This window comes from Carcharhinus amblyrhynchos, unplaced genomic scaffold (genome assembly GCF_965287045.1).
Source record: "Carcharhinus amblyrhynchos unplaced genomic scaffold, sCarAmb.v2.hapA chromosome_111, whole genome shotgun sequence".
Taxonomy (NCBI): Eukaryota; Metazoa; Chordata; class Chondrichthyes; order Carcharhiniformes; family Carcharhinidae; genus Carcharhinus; species Carcharhinus amblyrhynchos.
Window position 1 is genome coordinate 177,921 of NW_027649851.1, and position 20,058 is coordinate 197,978.

A 20,058-nucleotide genomic window follows, 5' to 3' on the forward strand; every position below is an offset into this window, starting at 1 on the left:
TGGACTATAGTCATGAAAGGTCTCAGAAAAATACAAACATTGGCTCAACATACAAGAGTGAGGGCAAGAAGCCAAAGCTATAGATTGGAAAAATGGGTTGAACAGATGGAAACAAAAAAAGTGAGACCTAAGTCCTGAGGATAAGACAGTAAGCATTCGTGAACCCAGGAAAAAGTCACAAATCTGTGACCAAAGATGTGCCAACAGAGAACAGCAGTTTGAGAGTAGCAGCCCTGACAGAAATAGACATGGCCGCAGAGGCTGGAGCTTAATGAGGAAAGCTAGAAATCAAACAGGGATAGGAATAAGAGTAGAAGCCCCCGTGATAAGGAAATATTGATAACTGCAAACAAAATGGAGCTTGCGGAAGTAAGAGAGGCCAAAGGAACTGGACAGTTGGAAGGAGTTTGGGATTCACACCAAAGTATCAGATGAAGGGCAGCTTGCTTTGTCCCATGGGTGGGTTTGCACAGAACATTTCGCAAGATGGAACTATAAAACTAAATCCAGATTAGTAGCCCGTGGGTATGAGGAACATTTGGATGGGAAGAGACATTAGGGTTGATTCACCCACAGCAGAGAAAGTGACACTGAAAATTTTGTTTGCTGTTCTAGCATCTCATAATTTGTTCCTTCTTTAAGGTAACTGGGCTTACCCCTTATTCTGTCATGGGGAGCATGGGCGTTGTAGGCTGTTGCCCATCCCTAATTGCCCCATGAATTGAGTGGCTTCCTAGACCCCTTCAAGAGGAATTAGATTCCATCGCTGAGTGGATTTGGAGTCACATGTAAGCCAGACAGAAGGCCAAAGGAATGCTGCCCTTCATATCTAAAGGGCTGGAGTATAGGGATGCAGACCCAATGCTGCAGTTGTAGTATTAGAGCCCACTGAGAATCCTGTGAGCAGGTATGGACAGGATACCTTCGGAAGGATGGTTCAGCCCTGGAGGGAGCTCAACGCAGGTTGACAAGAATGATCACTGGACTTCAGGGGTTCAGTTACACGGAGATATTAGACAAACTAAGCCCTTATTCTCTCCAATTTAGAAGGTTGAGGGGTGACCTGATAGAAATCTACAAAATATTTACCGGGAAGGACAGGGTGGATCAGGAGAAACTTCCCACTAGCTGGGGCAAAACCATTGCAGAGAGTTGTTGGAAAACACTTCTACACACAGAGATGGTGGAGGGTTGGAACTCTCTTCCTCAAACATGCTGTTTCAATTGTGAGGTTTCAATCTGAGATAGACACATTTTTATTGAGGAGGGGTATGGAGGGATATGGGCCTAGGGCAGGTACATGAGCTCAGGCCACAGATCAGCCATTACTGAATGGCGGGGTGGGTTTGAGGAGCCGAATGGCCTACTCTTACAACAAATAAGGGCAGATTTCCTTCCCTAAAGAGGATATTGGTGAGCAAGGTTGGTTTTTACGGCAATTGGAGATAGTTACTATCTTTCACTTTTTCCTGAGACGAGCTTCATTTTCCAGATTCTTATTTATTGAATTAAAATATCCTTAGCTGATGTGCTGGGATTTGAACCAATCCCCCATCAGTTCTGGATTGCTAGCCCACTGACATTACCACTACACCATCATCTCCTTCGAAGCGGAATCTATTCTGTAACTGAACATCAAGCCCCCCACCCCAACTCCCTCCAAATCCACAGAGCAGGAAAAGGCTCCAGTCCCGGCCTAGTGCTAAGTTACACGCGATGTGATACTGAGAGGCACATCGACAGAGCAAGAAAGGTTAGGCTCCAGTCCCGGCCTAGTGCTAAGTTCACTCGATGTGGTACCGAGCACATCCACAGAATAGGAAATGCCCAGGCTCCAGTCCCGGTTGAGTGCTGAGTTACACTCGGTGTGGTACTGAGAGGCACATCCAAAGAGTAGGAAAAGCCCAGGCTCCAATCTTGGCCTATAGTGCTGTTGGTGATTATATATTTGTGCCTGTGAGCCCACATGTATCTTTATAGCATTGAAGGAGGCTATTCAGGCCATCATGTGCTACTGTCAGCTGTATGTGTGTTACAGTGGGAATTTGTATGGGGACAGGGTTTGTGTATGTGTGTGCGTACATCCTGCTGATGTCCACTAGTCAGCTACATATATGATGAAAATACACTCACTCCTCTGTACCCCATCCCACAGAGTGGGGGGGGGGGGGTTGCAGAATGAGAGAGAAGGGAGGAGAGGAATGGGGAGATGAAGAAAGGAGAGGAGGGGAGAGGGAGGGAACGGGGGGGAGAGAGGGACAAATAGAGCAGGGGAGGAGGGAAAAGGGAAGGGAGGGAGATAGGGAGAGAGGCAGAAGAAAGAAGAGGGAGGGACGGAGAGGTGATAAGAGAGACAGAGAGAATATGGAGGAAGCGGGAAAAAAGGAAGGGGGGAGAGGGAGAAAGAGAGAATGTTGGTTGGATTGAAAGGGGTTTTCTGGAATGCACTGTAAATAGGATTTGATATTCTATTGCATTTCCAGAGAGCGGGGAATGAATACATTCCTGTTTCGGCCTCATTGTGGAGAGGCTGGTTCACACACGCATCTGGTTGATGGATTCCTCACAGCAGACAACATCTCGCACGGCCTCCGTCTTAAAAAGGTAATAGGGGCAGGGTTCAGGGGTCGAGGCAAGGGACTCACTGACTTGCAGGGTACAGTGAGAAGATTCAGGGAGGAGGAGATGGTCAGAGCAACATCAGACAGAGTAATGTAGGCGATCTTTACTCTGTATCTAACCCCGTGCTGTACCTGTCCTGGGAGAGTTTGATTGGGGACACTGTAGAGGGAGCTTAATCTGTATCTAACCCCGTGCTGCACCTGTCCTGGGAGTGTTTGATGGGGGACAGTGTAGAGGGAGCTTTACTCTGTATCTAACCCCATGCTGTACCTGTCCTGGGAGTGTTTGATGGGGACAGTGTAGAGGGAGCTTTACTCTGTATCTAACCCCGTGCTGTACCTGTCCTGGGAGTGTTTGATGGGGACAGTGTAGAGGGAGCTTTACTCTGTATCTAATCCCATGCTGCTGTACCTGTCCTGGGAGTGTTTGATGGGGACAGTGGATTTAAAGTAGAGGGGAAACACTGACAAATTTAAGTTTAATTCATTGATGTACTCTCTCTCTCTCTCAGGATCCTGCTCTCCAGTACCTCTACTACTTGGCTCAGATTCCCATTGCCATGTCTCCACTGAGTAATAACTGTTTGTTCCTGGAGTATGGCCAGAGTCCATTTTACCAGCTCTTCCAGACCGGCCTGGTGCTCTCTCTGTCCACCGATGACCCTCTTCTCTTCCACTTCACCAAGGTTCGTGTCAAAACATAAGCAAGCCAGTGACAGGATTACAACGGATTTTCAGGCCTTGCTTGCTAGTGGGATCTTCCAGTCCCATCAAATGCCACCCCTCCCCATCATGAGGCAGGTCCGCTGGCCACGGTGGGGTGCGCAAGCCACACAAAATTGCTTACACATTTGTGAGACCAGTAGATCCCACCAGGGGCCAGCAGCAAGCTGCCTCTGCCACTGGGAAACACACCGCGGAGGGTCTGGAAGACCTCTTGGTGGGTTTATATATGCACCGGGTCACCGAAGGCACAGTGCCTCTCAGCACCAGGGACTCGGGTTTGATTCCCAGCCTCAGGTTACTGTCTGTGCGGAGTCAGCACGTTCTCCCCATGTCTTCATGTGTTTCCCCTGGGTCCTCGGTTTCCTCCCACAGTCTGAAAGATGTGAGAGGAATGATTAGATGCATTGGCCATGCTAAATTCTCTCTGTGTACCTGAACAGGAGCAGGAGTGCAGCGAGTAGGGGATTTTCAGTAACTTCATTGCAGTTTTAATGTGGTAATAAATAAATAAACTTTAGAGACAGCTCTCAGAGCACCAAGGGACACTGAGCGTGGAACTGATATGGGGTGTGTGGGTGGCGGTGATAGTGACCATATCAGCACTGTAGCAGCGAGGGTTCGGATTGAGGTGGGGGGCGGGGAGTGTATGTTGTTTGTGGGGATGAACGTGTTCACAAAAGAAAGAGGTGAAAACAAGAGGAAATCCTCGTAAATGTGTTTTAAAAACAAAGGAACCCAGAGAAACCCAGTCAAAGCTTGAAGTGAAGGTGACCAGTTAAATCTGTTCAGCCTGTGTACTTACACTGGAATGTAGAAATTGTAATACTGATTTTTAACTGGGGTCTGACCACCTTGAACTGGTTCCTACTTCTACGTGTTGGGGACACTCCTTAAAAATATGATATAGTTGGTCTCTTTGTATCCCAGAAGGAACAAAACAGAAAAACCTGGGAACTAACTAGACCAAACTGGCCTTGTATACCTGTTAATGGAACTCCATTCAGTCATTGCCAGCTTTTCCTGACTTTACATGTAGGATATTGAACAATGCCCACACCATACCACCCCATCTCCCCTCCTAACACACACACACACACACACACACACACACACACACACAGTCATGGCAGATGGTGGAATTTGAATTCAGTAAAAAATATCTGGAGTTAACAATCTACTGACAATCATAAAATCATTGTCGATTGTTGGAAAAACCCATCTGGTTCACTAATAGGGAAGGAAATCTGCCATCCTTACCCGGTCTGGACTACATCTGACTTCAGAGCAACAGCAATATGGTTGACTCTCAACTGTCCTCGAGCAACTATGAATGGGCAATAAATGCTGGTCTGCCAGCGATGCCCAAGTCAATGAATAAATGAAAAACAACACACTACTCTCACACACTTACACAGACACACACAAACTCTCGCTCACACTAACATTCACCCACTCTATCATCTGGTGTATATACACAAAAAAACCTTAAGATTTGATGCTGCGGGGCAAGGGGGGATGGTGTATATGTGCTCGTGCTGAGACTGCTTTCTCTGTTGTTTCACTGTGGGATTGTCATTGTGGACAGAAGAATTCTAACAATCTCCTTCTCTTCCCCTCACAGGAGCCTCTGATTGAGGAATATGCCGTGGCCGCTCAGTTCTGGAAACTCACGACGTGTGATATGTGTGAGATTGCCCGGAACAGTGTCAAACAGAGTGGCTTATCACACAAGGTCAGGAGCTGGTATAGTAACCAGGAGTCCCGAGCCAGCACTGGGCAACCTGTGGCTCAGTGCATGTCTCCCTCCCTCTCTCTATCGCCATCTTCTCCTCATAGAATCCTACAGTGCAGAAGGAGGCCATTCGGCCCATCGAATCTGCACCTAGCTGAGTCTCTTTGCCGAGATATTAGAATCATTGATAGTCAAGGGTGAAGTGCCTGAAGATTGGAGAGCGGCAAATGTTGTGCCTTTGTTTAAAAAGGGCTGCAGAGAAAAGGCTGGGAACTACAGGCCAGAGAGCCTCACGTCTGTGGTGGGTAAATTGTTGGAAGGTATTTTGAGAGACAGGATCTACAGGCATTTACAGACACAAGGACTGATTAGGGACAGTCAGCATGGCTTTGTGAGTGAAAAATCAGGTCTCACAAATTTGATTGCGCTTTTTGAAGAGGTAACCAAGAAAGGGAGCGGTGCAGTTGATGTTGTGTACATGGAGCTTAGCAAGGCCTTTGACAAGGTACCGCATGGTAGGTTGTTGCATAAGGTTAAATCTCACGGGATCCAGGGTGAGGTATCTAAATGGGTACAAAATTGGCATCTTGACAAAAGCCAGAGGCTGGTTGTAGAGAGTTGTTTTTCAAATTGGAGGCTTGTGACCAGCAGTGTGCCTCAGGGGTCAGTGCTGGGTCCACTGTTATTGTCATTTATATTAATGATTTGGATGAGAATATAGGAAGCATGGTTAGTAAACTTGCAGGTGACACTAAGATTGGTGGCATAGTGGACAGTGAAGAAAGTTATCTCTAATTGCAACAGGAGCTTGATCAATTGGGCCAGTGGGCTGATGAATGGCAGATGGAGTTCAATTTAGACAAATGCAAGGTAATGGTAGATTGAATCAGGGCAGGCTTTACTCAATTAATGGTAGGGCATTGGGGAGAGTTACAGAACAAAGATTTCTAGGGGTACATGTTCATAGCTCGTTGAAAGTGGAGTCACAGGTGGACAGAGTGGTTAAGAAGGCATTCAGCATGCTTGGTTTCATTAGTCAGAACATTGAATACAGGAGTTGGAACGTCTTGTTGAAGTTGTACAAGACGTTGTAAGGCTACACTTGGAATACTGTGTGCAATTCTGGTCACCCAGAAAGGATATTATTAAACTAGAAAGAGGGCAGAAAAAATTTACTAGGATGCCAACGGGACTTGATGGATTGAGTTATAAAGATAGGTTGGATAGACTGGGACTTTTTTCTCTGGAGTGTAGGAGGCTGAGGGGTGATCTTATAGAGGTCTATAAAATAGTGAGAGGCACAGATCAGCTAGATAGTCAATGTCTTTTCCCAAAGGTAGAGTCTAAAACTAGAGGGCATAGGTTTAAGGTGAGAGGGGAGAGATACAAAAGTGTTTAGAGGGGCAATTTTTTCACACACAGAGTGGTGAGTGTCTGGAACAAGCTGCCAGAGGAAGTAGTAGAGGCGGGTACAATTTTATCTTTTAAAAAGCATTTAGATAGTTACATGGGTACGATAGGTATAGAGGGATATGGGCCAAATGCAGGCAATTGGGATTAGCTTAGGCTGTTTCCATGTTCTAAATCTCTATGACCGACCACAATCATACCCAGACCCTACATCCACAGCCCCATAAATTTACCGTTGCTAGTTCCCCCAACAGTAAGGGACAATTTAGCATGGCCAATCCACCTAACCCACATATCTTTGGATTATGGGAGGAAACAAGAGGAAGCCTATGCAAACATGGGGAGGAAGTGACCCAAGCTGGGAATCGAATCCGGGTCCCTGGTGCTGTGAGATGGCAGTGCTAACCACTATGCCACAGTGCTGCTATTCTCTCACGCTTCCTCTCCTCACCCTCATTCTCCCTCTTAAACCCACTCTCCCAACTTTCTCTCACTCTGTCTCCCTCTCCTACTCTCTCTCTCTCCCTCACCCTCATTCTCCCTCTTAAACCCCCATACTCGCGCACTCTCAACTTTCTCTCACTCTGTCTCCCTCACCCTCATTCTCTCTCTTAAACTCTCACACTCTCAATCTCTCTCTCTCTCCCTTTGTCTACCCTTCCACCTATTCTCTTTCTCCAAAACCCTCCCTCTAAAACTCCGAGACTCTCACTCAGTCTCCCACCTCTTTCTCCCTCCAACTCCTCCTCCTCTCTCTCCCACCACAAACTTTTCTCTCTCTCTCTCTCACAATCCCCCAATCTCTCCCATTCTTACTCTTTGTCACTCTCCTTCTCATTCTCATTACCTCCCTCCCTACCCCCCTCTCTCTTTCTGTCTCCCACACCATCTCTGCTTCTCTAGGCTAGTTTTGGTACCCAGGTGGGTAGCCCAAGTCGGGAAATCTCCTGGATTGCTGTGCCCATCTTAATAGGAAGAGCCTCTGAATGTCACAGTCTGCAGTCCATGTGGGTGGATGAGAGGCGGTTGGGGGAGTGGCGTTGGTGTTGTGTGTGTATGTCAGGGGGGTGGGAGTAGGATGTGAGTTATAGCTGGTCTGCTGACTCTGGGAGTCAGAGCATAGATGGCCAAACAGAGGGGTCAGGGTGAGTTAGAAGGCATCCGCCCATCCTGCACAGCCCTTTAAACACTCATGCCAACTCATGACACCCCAGTCCATTTCACCCAGTATCCATCACGGGCAGATTTCAGGAGCCATGTGGAGATGAAACAAAATAAATCGAACACAGATTTCACTGTAAAACCTGAAAGTGAATAAAACGCCCATTTGTAAGATCCATTCAGATGACTCAAGAACCCTCAAGTGCACAATAAGTCATTACCCTCAGTGGTACAGTGGTTAGCCCTGCCGCCTCACAGTGTCAGAGACCCAGGTTCAACTCCTGGCTTGGGTCACGTCTGTGTGGAGTTTGCACTTTCTCCCCATGTCTGCGTGGAATTCCTCTGGGTCTCCGGTTTCCTCCCACAGTCCAAAGATGTGTGGGTTAGATGGATTGGCCATGCTAAATTGCCTCTTAGTGTGAGGGGGATTAGCAGGGTAAATGCATGGGGTTATGGGGATAAGATCTGGGTGGGACTGTGGTCGGTGGAGGCTCAATAGTCTGAATGACCTCTTTCTGTACTCTGAATTCTATGATTCAATTCTAACCCTCAGAATTCCTCTCCTTGTCACACTGTGTGGCTGGAATTTTACTGCTCCACCCACCACAGGAATCAGAGCGGGTGAAGGGCAGAACCTGGAAAGGTACATTGACCTCGGGCAGGATTTTACAGTTTCCGGCGAGTGAGGCTGTAAAATCCCAGACACTCTATATCAATATCCATATCAGACTCTCCAGATTAATCCAACTGCTTTTCATTCTCTCTCTCTCTATCACTGCCTAGCTCTGATTTATCTCCCTCTGTATTCTCTGATTTAATATAAATATAAAAGTAGGGCGGTCTTGCTGCGGCTGTATAGGGCACAGGTGAGGCCGCAGCTGGAGTACTGTGTGCAGTTTTGGGCGCCGCACTTACGCAAGGATATTTTGGCCTTGGAGGGAGTGCAGAGGAGGTTTACTAGGCTGATGCCAGAGTTGAGGGGGTTGAGCTATGAGGAGAGGCTGAATAAACTAGGCTTGTACTCGTTAGAGTTTAGAAGAATGAGGGGAGATCTCATTGAGACATATAAGATGGTGAATGGGATGGATAGGATAGAGGTGGAGAGACTCTTCCTGCTCAGAAAGGACAGTAGGACTAGGGGGCACAGCCTCAAGATAAAGGGGGGGCGGTTTAGAACGGAGTTGAGGAGGAACTTCTTTACTCAAAGGGTGGTGAATCTCTGGAATTCTCTGCCCGTTGAGGTGGTGGAGGCTGCCTCGCTAAATATTTTTAAGACGCGAGTTGATGGGTTTTTGATAAGCGAGGGGATTAAGGATTATGGGGAGAGGGCGGGAAAGTGGAACTGAGCCACGACAGATCAGCCATGATCTTATTGAATGGTGGGGCAGGCTCGAAGGGCTAGATGGCCTACTCCTGCTCCTATTTCTTATGTTCTTATATTGTGTGTATGGAGTAAATGGCAAAGGCCGCACGTTCAGAGAGAGAAGGTTGTGTGTTCAGTGAGTGAAACCTCTCAGTTTTGTCCCTCTGTTAACTCTGTGGGTGTTTGTCTGTCTCTCCAGGAAAAGCAGAAGTTCCTGGGTGAGGATTACCTGAAGGATGGCCCCGAGGGGAATGACATGCAGCGTTCCAACGTCTCCCAGATCAGAATCGCGTTCCGATTTGAGAGCTGGAACCAGGAACTGAAGATTTTGGGCCAAGTTGGGAAGCAGTGAACACATCCTCCATCCAGAAGCTTCCCATCTCTGCAATGCCTTGCCTCATTCCTCCATCCTCCCTCCTCCACTCCACTTCTCTCTCTCTAACTCCTCACTCTCTCCAATCTCGGAACTTATCAAACTCTCCACCCTGGTCTGCACTTCACCCAATTCTTCCTCCTGTTCTCTCCAATCCCTCCTTCCCTCTGCACCTCAATACCCCCTCCCCATCTCTCTCTCTTTTGCCCAGTTCTCTCTGCCTGACCCCTTCCCACCTCCAATGCTTCTCACCCTCCTCTCCTTCAGACCTCCTCTCTAAGCTGCCCAGGTCTCTGAAGTCTGGAATTCCATCCCAAAACCTCTCTACCTCTCTCTTTGTTCTGTTAATTCGCTCCTTAAACACCTACCTCCTTGTGTTGAGCGTTTTTGTCACCAAGTGCACTAATGCCTCCTCAGGAGACACGGTGGCCAATTCCATCTCTTAATCCCGAGTTCTTTAAGTGATGAGTAGTAGAAGTAGGCCATTTGGCCCATCATACATGTTCTATCACCTTATAATCCTTCCACCACATGGATTACAGCAGCTCTGAAGGAGTTAGATAAAAATATAAGTTCATGGCCAATCCAATTGTGGCCTGAACTCCGCTTTCCTGCCTGCTGTCCACATAACCCTTCACTCCCTCATTCAATCAAACATCTGTCTGTTACTCAGCCTTGAATAGATTTTATAACCCAGCCTCTGCACTCTCTCCTGAAGAACAACTTGCAATGTCTTTGCTACTCATAAGGTGCTTTGTAAATGTAAGTTTCTCTTTGTCTCTCAGGGCTTTTGAGGAGAGCAGGGTCAAGGGTCATACATCAAGAATCATCTTTACAGAGCAGAAGGAGGGCATTCAGCCCATCAAGTCTGCACCAAATCTCCAAAGAGCATCTTACCTGGACCCTACTATCCCCTTAACCCTGTGCATTTTCCATGGCTTATCATCTAACCTACACACCTACAATCTATCTAACATGCATGTCTTTGGACTGTGGAAGGAAACCAGAGCACCCAGAGGAAACCCAAGCAGACATGGGGAGAATATGCAGACTACACACAAACAGTGACCCAAGTTGGGAATTGAACACAGGTCCCTGGGGCTGTGAGGCAGCAGTGCTAACCATTATACCACCGTGCTGCCCCTGTTAATGGGTGGTTTGAATTATGGGGCAACAGATTAAAATGGTCAGATATTTCTGGAATACATGACTCAGGTGGAGAAATATTCTGGAATATTCTTAACTTGCAGATCCATTCCATCATTAACACTGGTCTTGACCAACAATATGCAGCGCGCAGGAGTGTTGGCTTGGTGGAGTGGGCTCTGTTACTGGGCTAGCGATTACGAGGGTGGTGGGTTTGATCCCATTGCAAAGCCCTGTAATCCAGGCTGAAGTCCCAGCTCATTGAACATGGCTTACAGACACTACCCCCCCCCCCCCCCCTCAATTTCACTCATCCCCAAGTGGAATCAGTTGTGAGTGGATCTTTGTCTGTCCCTCTCAAAGTTTCTCCATCTCCTTTTTGTCTCCATCCCCTCTTCTCACCATCTGTTTCTCTGCAACTCTTCCTTTATCTCCCTCCCTCTCTGTCCTTGCCCCTCATCCTGTTTCTCACTTCCTCATTCTTTCCCACTTTGTCTCTCATTCTCTCCATCTGTACTCTTCTCTTTAGTCTGTTTCTCTCTGTCCTGTCCTCGTGCTCTGTCTCTATCTCTGTCTCAATCCCTCTCTCTTTCTGTTTCTTCTCTCAATCCCCCTTTCTCTCTGTTTCTCCCTGTCTCAATCTCTCTCTTTCTCTGTTTCTCCTTCTGTCTCAATCCCCCCTCTCTGTTTCTGTCTATTTTCTGTTCTATCACCCTCTCTGTATTTCTTTGTTCTCTCTTATTCAGTCTCTTTCCATTATTTCTCTTCCTGTGTATCTCAGGGAGATCAATAATTTGAATGTTTACCTTTCCTGCCTATCAATGAAATGCAGTTGATTCAGGGATAATTAGGGTTTTGTTTTCAAAAATAGCTATTATTTCAATAAGTTCACAAATCCAGGTAAAGAGACAGTCCATCTCCCTAAACTGCCTTTCTCTCTTCCGGACTCTGCTTTGCTCGCTCTGCGTCACAGCATCAGGAATGAGAATGCTTACAAAGCTTGCACTGCAGTGGTTCCAGAATGCAGCTCACCATCACTTTCTTAAGGTGAATTAGGGATGGGCAATAAATGCTGGTCTAGCCAGTGATGCCCAAATGCCACAAATAGACAGTGAAAATATATCAAGCTGCAAGATACAAATTATAATTAGCTTGTTACCTGAGAATATATTCTATCAAAATTCAGTGAATGTTTTCCTTTAGTAAATCACATTTGGTTGAGCAAAGACACTGTGTTTCTCTCTATCTCTCAATTGAATGCACCTTCTGAAGAATTTGAACATCACTTCAAGCCATAATAGATGTGATATTGGCACAATTCAGTTTCATTTCTACAGATACACATCAACTTGTTGTCGTTGGCATGAATTTTGCCTGAGTAAATGTTTCCTTCCAAGTAATTTTGAACAGCAAAGGAACTCAGGGGAGGAAGATGGTCTAGGCATTATCACTTGACTATTAATCTAGAAACTCAGCTAATGTTCTGGGGACCCAGATTTGAATCTTGGCACGGCAGATAGTAGAATTTGATTTAAAAATATCTGGAATCTACTGGTGACCATGAAACCATTGTCAATTGTCAGAAAAACCCAACTAATCCCTTTAGAGAAGGAAATCTGCTAACCATAGAACCCTACAGTGCAGAAAGAGGCCCTTCAGCCCATCGAGTCTGCACCAAACACAATCCCACCCAGGCCCTACCCCCATATCCCTACATATTATACCCACTAATCCCTCTAACCTTTGCATCCCTGGACACTAAGGGGCAATTTCTTAGCATAGCCAATCAACTTAACCCACACATCTTTGGACTGTGGGAGGAAACAGGAGTAGCCAGAGGAAACCCACGCAGACACGAGGAGACTGTGCAAACTCCACACAGACAGTGACCCAATCCAGAAATCGCCGGTACGTCCTTACCTGGTCTGGCCTGTGACTCCAGAGCCATTGGTTGACTTAACTGCCCTCAGGCTACGAGGGATGGACAATAAATGCTGGCCAGCCAGCAAAGTCCATTACCCACGAATGAATAAAAGAGTAGTTCCAGCAGGGTCTCCCTGTCCTTGTATTCTATGCCTCAGTTAACAAGTATCCCTTATCACTTCTGAACCATCTTATCTACTGGTCCTTTTGTCTTTAGGATTTTTTGGAAATGTACCCCAAGATCCCTCTGATCTTCAGTACTTTTCAGGATCTCCCACATTCAGAGTGTAATCATTTACCTTGTTAGTCCTTTCCAAGTGCTTTACTTCACACTTTTCTGGGAATTCCAGTAAATGTGAAGGTATAAGATACAGGTCTGAGCTGATTTTTCCTGCATGGACATTTGCTTAGGTCAGAAGTTGGAGTATTTTGGGGAGGCGATGGCCTGATTGTATTATCGCGAGACCTATCAACCTAGAAACTCAGCTAATGTTCTGGGGACCACGGCTCGAATCCTGCCATGGCAGATGGTGGAATTTGATTTCAATTAAAAAAAATCTGGACGTAAGAATCGGCTGATGACCCAGTGCTGAGTGTCAGGAAAAACTAATCTGGTTCCTTTAGGGAAGGAAATCTGCCGTCCTTACCCGGTCAGGCCTACATGTGACTCCACAGCCACAATAATGGGGTTGACGCTCAACTGCCTTTGGGCCAACTACGGATGGGAAATAAATGCTGGTCCACCAGCAGTGTCCATGTAGCCCTCCCCATGTTGACCAGGTTAATTTGGTAGCAAACGCTACTAGCTTTCCGAGCACTGCTCCTTCGTCGGGTGACGCTTTCAACTGCTCCTCCAATCAGAGCCGCCCCCTCTCTCCAAAGACTCCAATCAACGCTCCACTACTCTCTGCGTCTCACCAATCACAGCTCCCCCTAAAATCCCAGCGGCTCCAATCACAGCTCTCCCCTGATCCTCCAATCACAACTTCACTCGCTCTCCCGCCCCTCCAATCCTGACGTTGCCCTCCGCTGGCTCAGCCAATCACAGCTCTCCTCGAGTCACCCAATCGCAGCTCTTTTCCAGTCCACCAATCACAGCTCTCCTCGCCTCCTGGCTGCTCCAGTCTCTCACTGTCGGCTCTTTCGGACGCAGCTGCTTTGTTTCGCGCCGCTCTCGCGCGGTGTCGGTTAAGGTTTGAATGTTGAATTCGAGCCGTTGGAGTTTCTCTCAGCGGCAGCGGGATAAGGAATCGCCTGAGGGAGCGCGGAGCCAGTGATCCCAGAGTCCAAACTATAAACCCCAGTAATATTAACACTAAACCCCAAAAATATCAACCCGAAATCCGAATAATATAAACAACAGATTCAATCCCCAAAATATAAACAAACTCTAACCCCAAACACCAATAATTTAAACCTTAATCCAAACACCAATAATTTAAACCCTAACCCCAATAATTACACACTAACTCCAAACACCAATAATTTAAACCCTAACCCCAAACACCAGTAATTTAAATCCTAGCTCCAAACACCAATCATTTAAACCCAAACCCCAATAATTACACACTAACTCCAAACCCCAATAATTTAAACCCTAACCCCAATAATTTAGTTACTAACTCCAAACCTCAATAATTTAAACCCTAAACCCAAACCCCAATAATTTAAATACTAATCCCAAACACCAATAATTTAAACCCTAACCCTAAACCACAATATTTTAAGCCCTAACAAACTAAACCAATCATTTCAACCCCAATCCCAATAATTTAAACTCTAACCTCAGACCCCAATCATTTAAACTCTAACCCCAAACCCCAATAATTCAAACCCAAACTCCAATAATTTAAACCATAATCCAAACTGTAATAATTTTAAACCCTAACCTCAATAATTTAAATCCTAAACCCAAATCCAATAATTTAAACCCTAACTCCAAACATCATCAATTTAAACCTCAACTGCAAACCCCAATAATTTAAACCCTAAATCCAAACCCCAATTATTTAAACACTAATCCCAAACCTTAATAACTTAAAGCCTAACTCCAAACCCCAATAATATAAATCCTAATCCCACACCCCAGTAATTTAAACCCTAACTCCCAATCCCAATAATTTAAACATTACCCCAAACCCTACTAATTTAGATCCAAATGCCAATAATTTAAATACTAACCTGAAATCCTAAAAATTTAATTCCAAACCCAATAATTTAAAACCTAACTCCAAACCCCAATAATGTATACCCAAACCCCAAGAAGTTAAACCCTAACCCCAAACTCCAGTAATTTAAACCTTTACTCCAATTATTAAAATAATTCAATTATTTTAAACCAAACCCCAAATCCCAATAATTTAAATCCTAACCCCAAATTCCAATAATTTTAATCCTAATGCCAAACCCCAATAATTTAAACCCTAACTCCAAAACCCAATAATCTAAACCCTGACCCCAATAATTTAAACACTAACCTCAAACCCCAATAAATTCAACCCTAGCCCCAAACTCCAAATTTTAAACCCTAACATGAAAATCAATAATTTAAATCTCAACCCCACACCCAGATAATTTAAACCCAAACCCTAATAATTTAAACCCAACTCCAAACTTGAATAGTTTCACCCCAACTCCAATAATTTAAACCCTAACTTCAAACCACAGTAATTTAAAACCAGCTCCAAACCCCAAAAATGTAAACCCCAATAATTTAAACCCTAACCCCCAAACTCCAATAATTTAAATCCTAACTCCAAATCGAATAATTTGAACACTAACCCCAAACCCCAATAATTTAAACTCTAACTTTAGGTCCCATTAATTTAAACCCAAACCCAATAATTTAAACCCTAACCCTAAACCCCAATATTTGAAACCCCAACCCCAAAAATTTAAATTTGAACCTCAAACCCCAATAATTTAAACCCAAACTTCAATAATTTAAACCATAATCCAAACCCCAGTAATTTAAACCCTAAATTCAATAATTTAAACCCTAGCCCTGAATCCAATAATTTAACCCAAACTCCAAACACCAACAATTTAAACCCAAAGTGCAAACCCCAGTAATTGAAATCCCAACCCAATACCCGAATAATTTAAACCCAAACCCCAATGATTTAAACCCTCATCCCAAACCCCAATAATTTCCACCCTATCTCCAAATCCCAATAATTTAAATGTTAACCCCAATAATTTAAACACAACACCAATTATTTATACTCTAACCTCAAACCCCCAAAATTTAATCCCTAACCCCAATAATTTAAACTCTAACCCCAAATTCAATAATTTTAACCCTAACCATAAACCCAAGCTGCCAATAATTTAAACCCGAACCGCAAACCCCAACAATTTAAACCCGAACCGCAAACCCCAACAATTTAAACCCGAACCGCAAACCCCAACAATTTAAACCCGAACCGCAAACCCCAACAATTTAAACCCGAACCGCAAACCCCAACAATTTAAACCCGAACCGCAAACCCCAACAATTTAAACCCGAACCGCAAACCCCAACAATTTAAACCCGAACCGCAAACCCCAACAATTTAAACCCGAACCGCAAACCCCAACAATTTAAACCCGAACCGCAAACCCCAACAATTTAAACCCGAACCGCAAACCCCAACAATTTAAACCCGAACCGCAAACCCCAACAATTTAAACCCGAACCGCAAACCCCAACAATTTAAACCCGAACCGCAAACCCCAACAATTTAAACCCGAACCGCAAACCCCAACAATTTAAACCCGAACCGCAAACCCCAACAATTTAAACCCGAACCGCAAACCCCAACAATTTAAACCCGAACCGCAAACCCCAACAATTTAAACCCGAACCGCAAACCCCAACAATTTAAACCCGAACCGCAAACCCCAACAATTTAAACCCGAACCGCAAACCCCAACAATTTAAACCCGAACCGCAAACCCCAACAATTTAAACCCGAACCGCAAACCCCAACAATTTAAACCCGAACCGCAAACCCCAACAATTTAAACCCGAACCGCAAACCCCAACAATTTAAACCCGAACCCGAACCGCACCCCAACAATTTAAACCCAAACTGCAAACCCCAATAATTTAAATGCTAACCCCAAACCTCAGTAGTTTATATCGTAACCCCAATAATTAAAACCCTATATCCAAACTCCAATAATTCAAAGCGTAACTCTAAACCCCAATAACTTAAATCCTAATCCCACACCCCAATAATTTAAATTCTAACCTGAAATCACAATAATTTAATCCCAAACCCAATAATTTAAAACCTAACCCCAGACCGCAATAATTTAAACCATAACCCCAAACCACAATGATTTAAACACTAACTGCAAATCCCCAAAATTTAAACACAAACCCCAAGAATTTAAACCCTAAGCCCAAACTCCAATAATTTATACCCAAACCCCAAGAATTTAAACCCAACCCCAAGAATTTAAACCCAACCCCAAACCCCAGTAATTTAAACCCTGAATCCAAACCCTGGTAATTTAAACCCTTGCCCCAAAACCCAATAATTTAAACCCTGACCTTAGACATAACATTTTAAACCCAAAACCCCAGTAATTTAAACCCTAACCCCAAACCCCAATAATTTAAACCCGAACTTCAATAATTTAAATCCTAACCCCAAACCCAATGATTGAAATCCTACCCCCAAAACCCCATAATTTATGTCCAAACACCAATAATTAAACCTAAACCTCAATAATTTAAACTCTAACCTTCATCCAAATAAATTAAACCGAAGCTGCCAATAATTTAAACCCTAACCTCAAGCCTCAATAATTCAAACTAACCCCAAACCCCAGTAATTTAAACCCTGAATCCAAACTCTGATAATTTAAACCCTTACTCCAAAACCCAACAATTTAAATCCTAACACCAAACCCCAATAATTTAAAACCTGACTCCAAACTGAAATAATTTACACCCAAACCCCAATAACTTAAACTCTAACTCCAAAACCCAATAATTTAAACCCTAACCCCAATAATTTAAACATTAACCCCATACCCCAATAAATTAAACCCTAACCCCAAACCACAATATTTTAAACTTAACACCAAAACCAATCATTTAAACCCCTACCCCATACCCAAATAATTTAAACCCAAACCCCAATATTTTAATACCCAACCCATGATTGAAATCCTATCCCCAAAACCCCATAATTTATATCCAGACCCCAATAACTTAAACCCAAACCCAAATGGTGTAAATACACCCAACACCCCCATAATTTAAACCCAAACCTCAATAATTTAAACTCTAACCTCAAACCCCATTAATTTAAACCCAAACCGCAAATAAACCCCAAACCTGAATCCCATTAATTTAAACCCAAACTCCAAACCCCAATAAATTAACCCCTAACTCCAAACCTCATCAATTTCTACCCTAATTCTAATCCCCAATAATTTAAACCCTAATGCCAAATCCCATTGAAGAAAGGAAACGGTTAATGAATTTAGTGAGTTAGTTAAATGTGAATGTTATTTTACAGACATTGCAAGCCTTACCTATTTGTTCTAGCTACACATAGTTAAACAATTACAGATGGTAGAGTGCGATTAGGGCTATTTGACAGGAGGACTCCTGCTGGGAAGCCGTGACCACACAAGTTAATTCAGTGAAGAAGCTTCCGAAGCCACTGGAAAAGCTGTGGATTGTGACTGTACCGATGACTGCGTCGTGACTAAAGCTGCCAGACGAGCTGCGGGTCCTGGCTGAAGCTGAGGCTGCATCGTGATTGGAAGCAGAAGCATTGCGGGTCCTGACTGATACCAGAGTTTGCATTGTGACTGGTGCTGAGAATCATGATGTATAAATATCCACACTTATTTGTGTTCAGTGAGAAGCTAGGTAAACCACTGTTAGGTGCCAGATCTCTCTCAAAAGCTTTTGTAATAAACCTACTGAAATTTGACTCACTAACAGTCTCATAAGAACATAAGAAATAGGAGCAGGAGTAGGCCATCTAGCCCTTCGAGCCTGCCCCGCCATTCAATAAGATCATGGCTGATCTGTCGTGGCTCAGTTCCACTTTCCCGCCCTCTCCCCATAACCCTTAATCCCCTCTCTTATCAAGAACCCATCAACCCACGTCTTAAAAATATTTAGCGAGGCAGCCTCCACCACTTCAACGGGCAGAGAATTCCAGAGATTCACCACCCTTTGAGTGAAGAAGTTCCTCCTCAACTCCGTTCTAAACCGCCCCCCCCTTTATCTTGAGGCTGTGCCCCCTAGTCCTACTGTCTTTTTTGAGCGGGAAGAGTCTCTCCACCTCTATCCTATCCATCCCATTCATCATCTTATACGTCTCAATGAGATCTCCCCTCATTCTTCTAAACTCTAACGAGTACAAGCCTAGTTTATTCAGCCTCTCCTCATAGCTCAACCCCCTCAACTCCGGTATCAGCCTAGTAAACCTCCTCTGCACTCCCTCCAAGGCCAAAATATCTTTGCGCAGGTGCGGCGCCCAAAACTGTGCACAGTACTCCAGCTGCGGCCTCACCAATGCCCTATACAGCTGCAGCAAGACCTCCCTACTTTTATATTCAATCCCCCTCGCTATGAAGGCCAGCATCCCATTCGCCTTCCTGACCACCTGCTGCACCTGCAAGCTGGGTTTTTGCGACTCATGCACAAGGACCCCGAGGTCCCTCTGCACCGTCGCCTGCTGCAGTTTTTCGCCACGTAAGTAATAGTCCTTCCTACCGTTCTTCCTACCAAAGTGGACCACCTCTCACTTGCCAACATTAAATTCCATTTGCCATTTCCTGGCCCATTCGCCCAGCCTATCTAGATCCTTCTGCAGACTCTCCACACCCTCCGCACAATTTGCCTTTCCCCCAATCTTGGTGTCATCAGCAAATTTTGACACCCTACACTCGGTTCCCTCCTCCAGATCATCTATATAAATGGTAAATAGCTGAGGCCCCAGCACCGACCCCTGGGTCACCCCACTAGTCACCAACCGCCAATCCGAATAGCACCCATTGACCCCCACTCTCTGCCTCCTATTTGACAACTAATCCTCTATCCACGCTAACACCCTACCCCCAGCTCCATGTCCCCTGACCTTCTGCAGTAACCTCTTGTGAGGTACCTTGTCAAACGCCTTCTGAAAATCCAGAAAGACCACATCCACCGGCTCTCCTCTATCCACTGCCCTAGACACATCCTCATAGAACTCCAGTAAATTTGTCAGACACGACTTCCCTTTAATGAAACCGTGTTGCGTCTGCCCTATCAAGCAATTCCCTTCAAGATGCCTCGCAATTTCCTCCTTAATGACGGATTCTAACATTTTACCTACCACAGACGTTAAACTAACCGGCCTATAATTCCCCGCCTTTTGCCTGGCACCCTTCTTAAACAACGGCGTAACATTAGCTGTTTTCCAAACTTCCGGCACTTCCCCGGAATCCAGCGACGTCTGGAAAATAACCACCAAGGCATCCACTATAACCTCCGCCATTTCTTTCAGAACCCTCGGATGCATTCCATCCGGTCCTTGGGACTTGTCCACAATCAGCCCCTCCAGTCTGTCGAGCACCACCTCTCTAGTAACAGTAATGTCATTAAGAC

The 20,058-nt window shown here is 45.0% G+C and overlaps 1 protein-coding gene across 1 annotated transcript in view; it reads left to right on the forward strand.

Moving 5' to 3' along the window:
- LOC145338620 (AMP deaminase 3-like) overlaps positions 1 to 10,798 on the forward strand; it is a 52,826-nt gene extending 42,028 nt beyond the window's left edge. Inside the window, exons 11-14 of the mRNA XM_080182996.1 lie at positions 2,484 to 2,604; positions 3,134 to 3,307; positions 4,969 to 5,079; positions 9,213 to 10,798. Of these exons, the coding sequence (XP_080039122.1) occupies positions 2,484 to 2,604; positions 3,134 to 3,307; positions 4,969 to 5,079; positions 9,213 to 9,365 (559 nt within the window). The 3' untranslated portion in view covers positions 9,366 to 10,798. The remainder of the gene's footprint in view (positions 1 to 2,483; positions 2,605 to 3,133; positions 3,308 to 4,968; positions 5,080 to 9,212) is intronic.
- Positions 10,799 to 20,058: the final 9,260 nt, after the last annotated feature.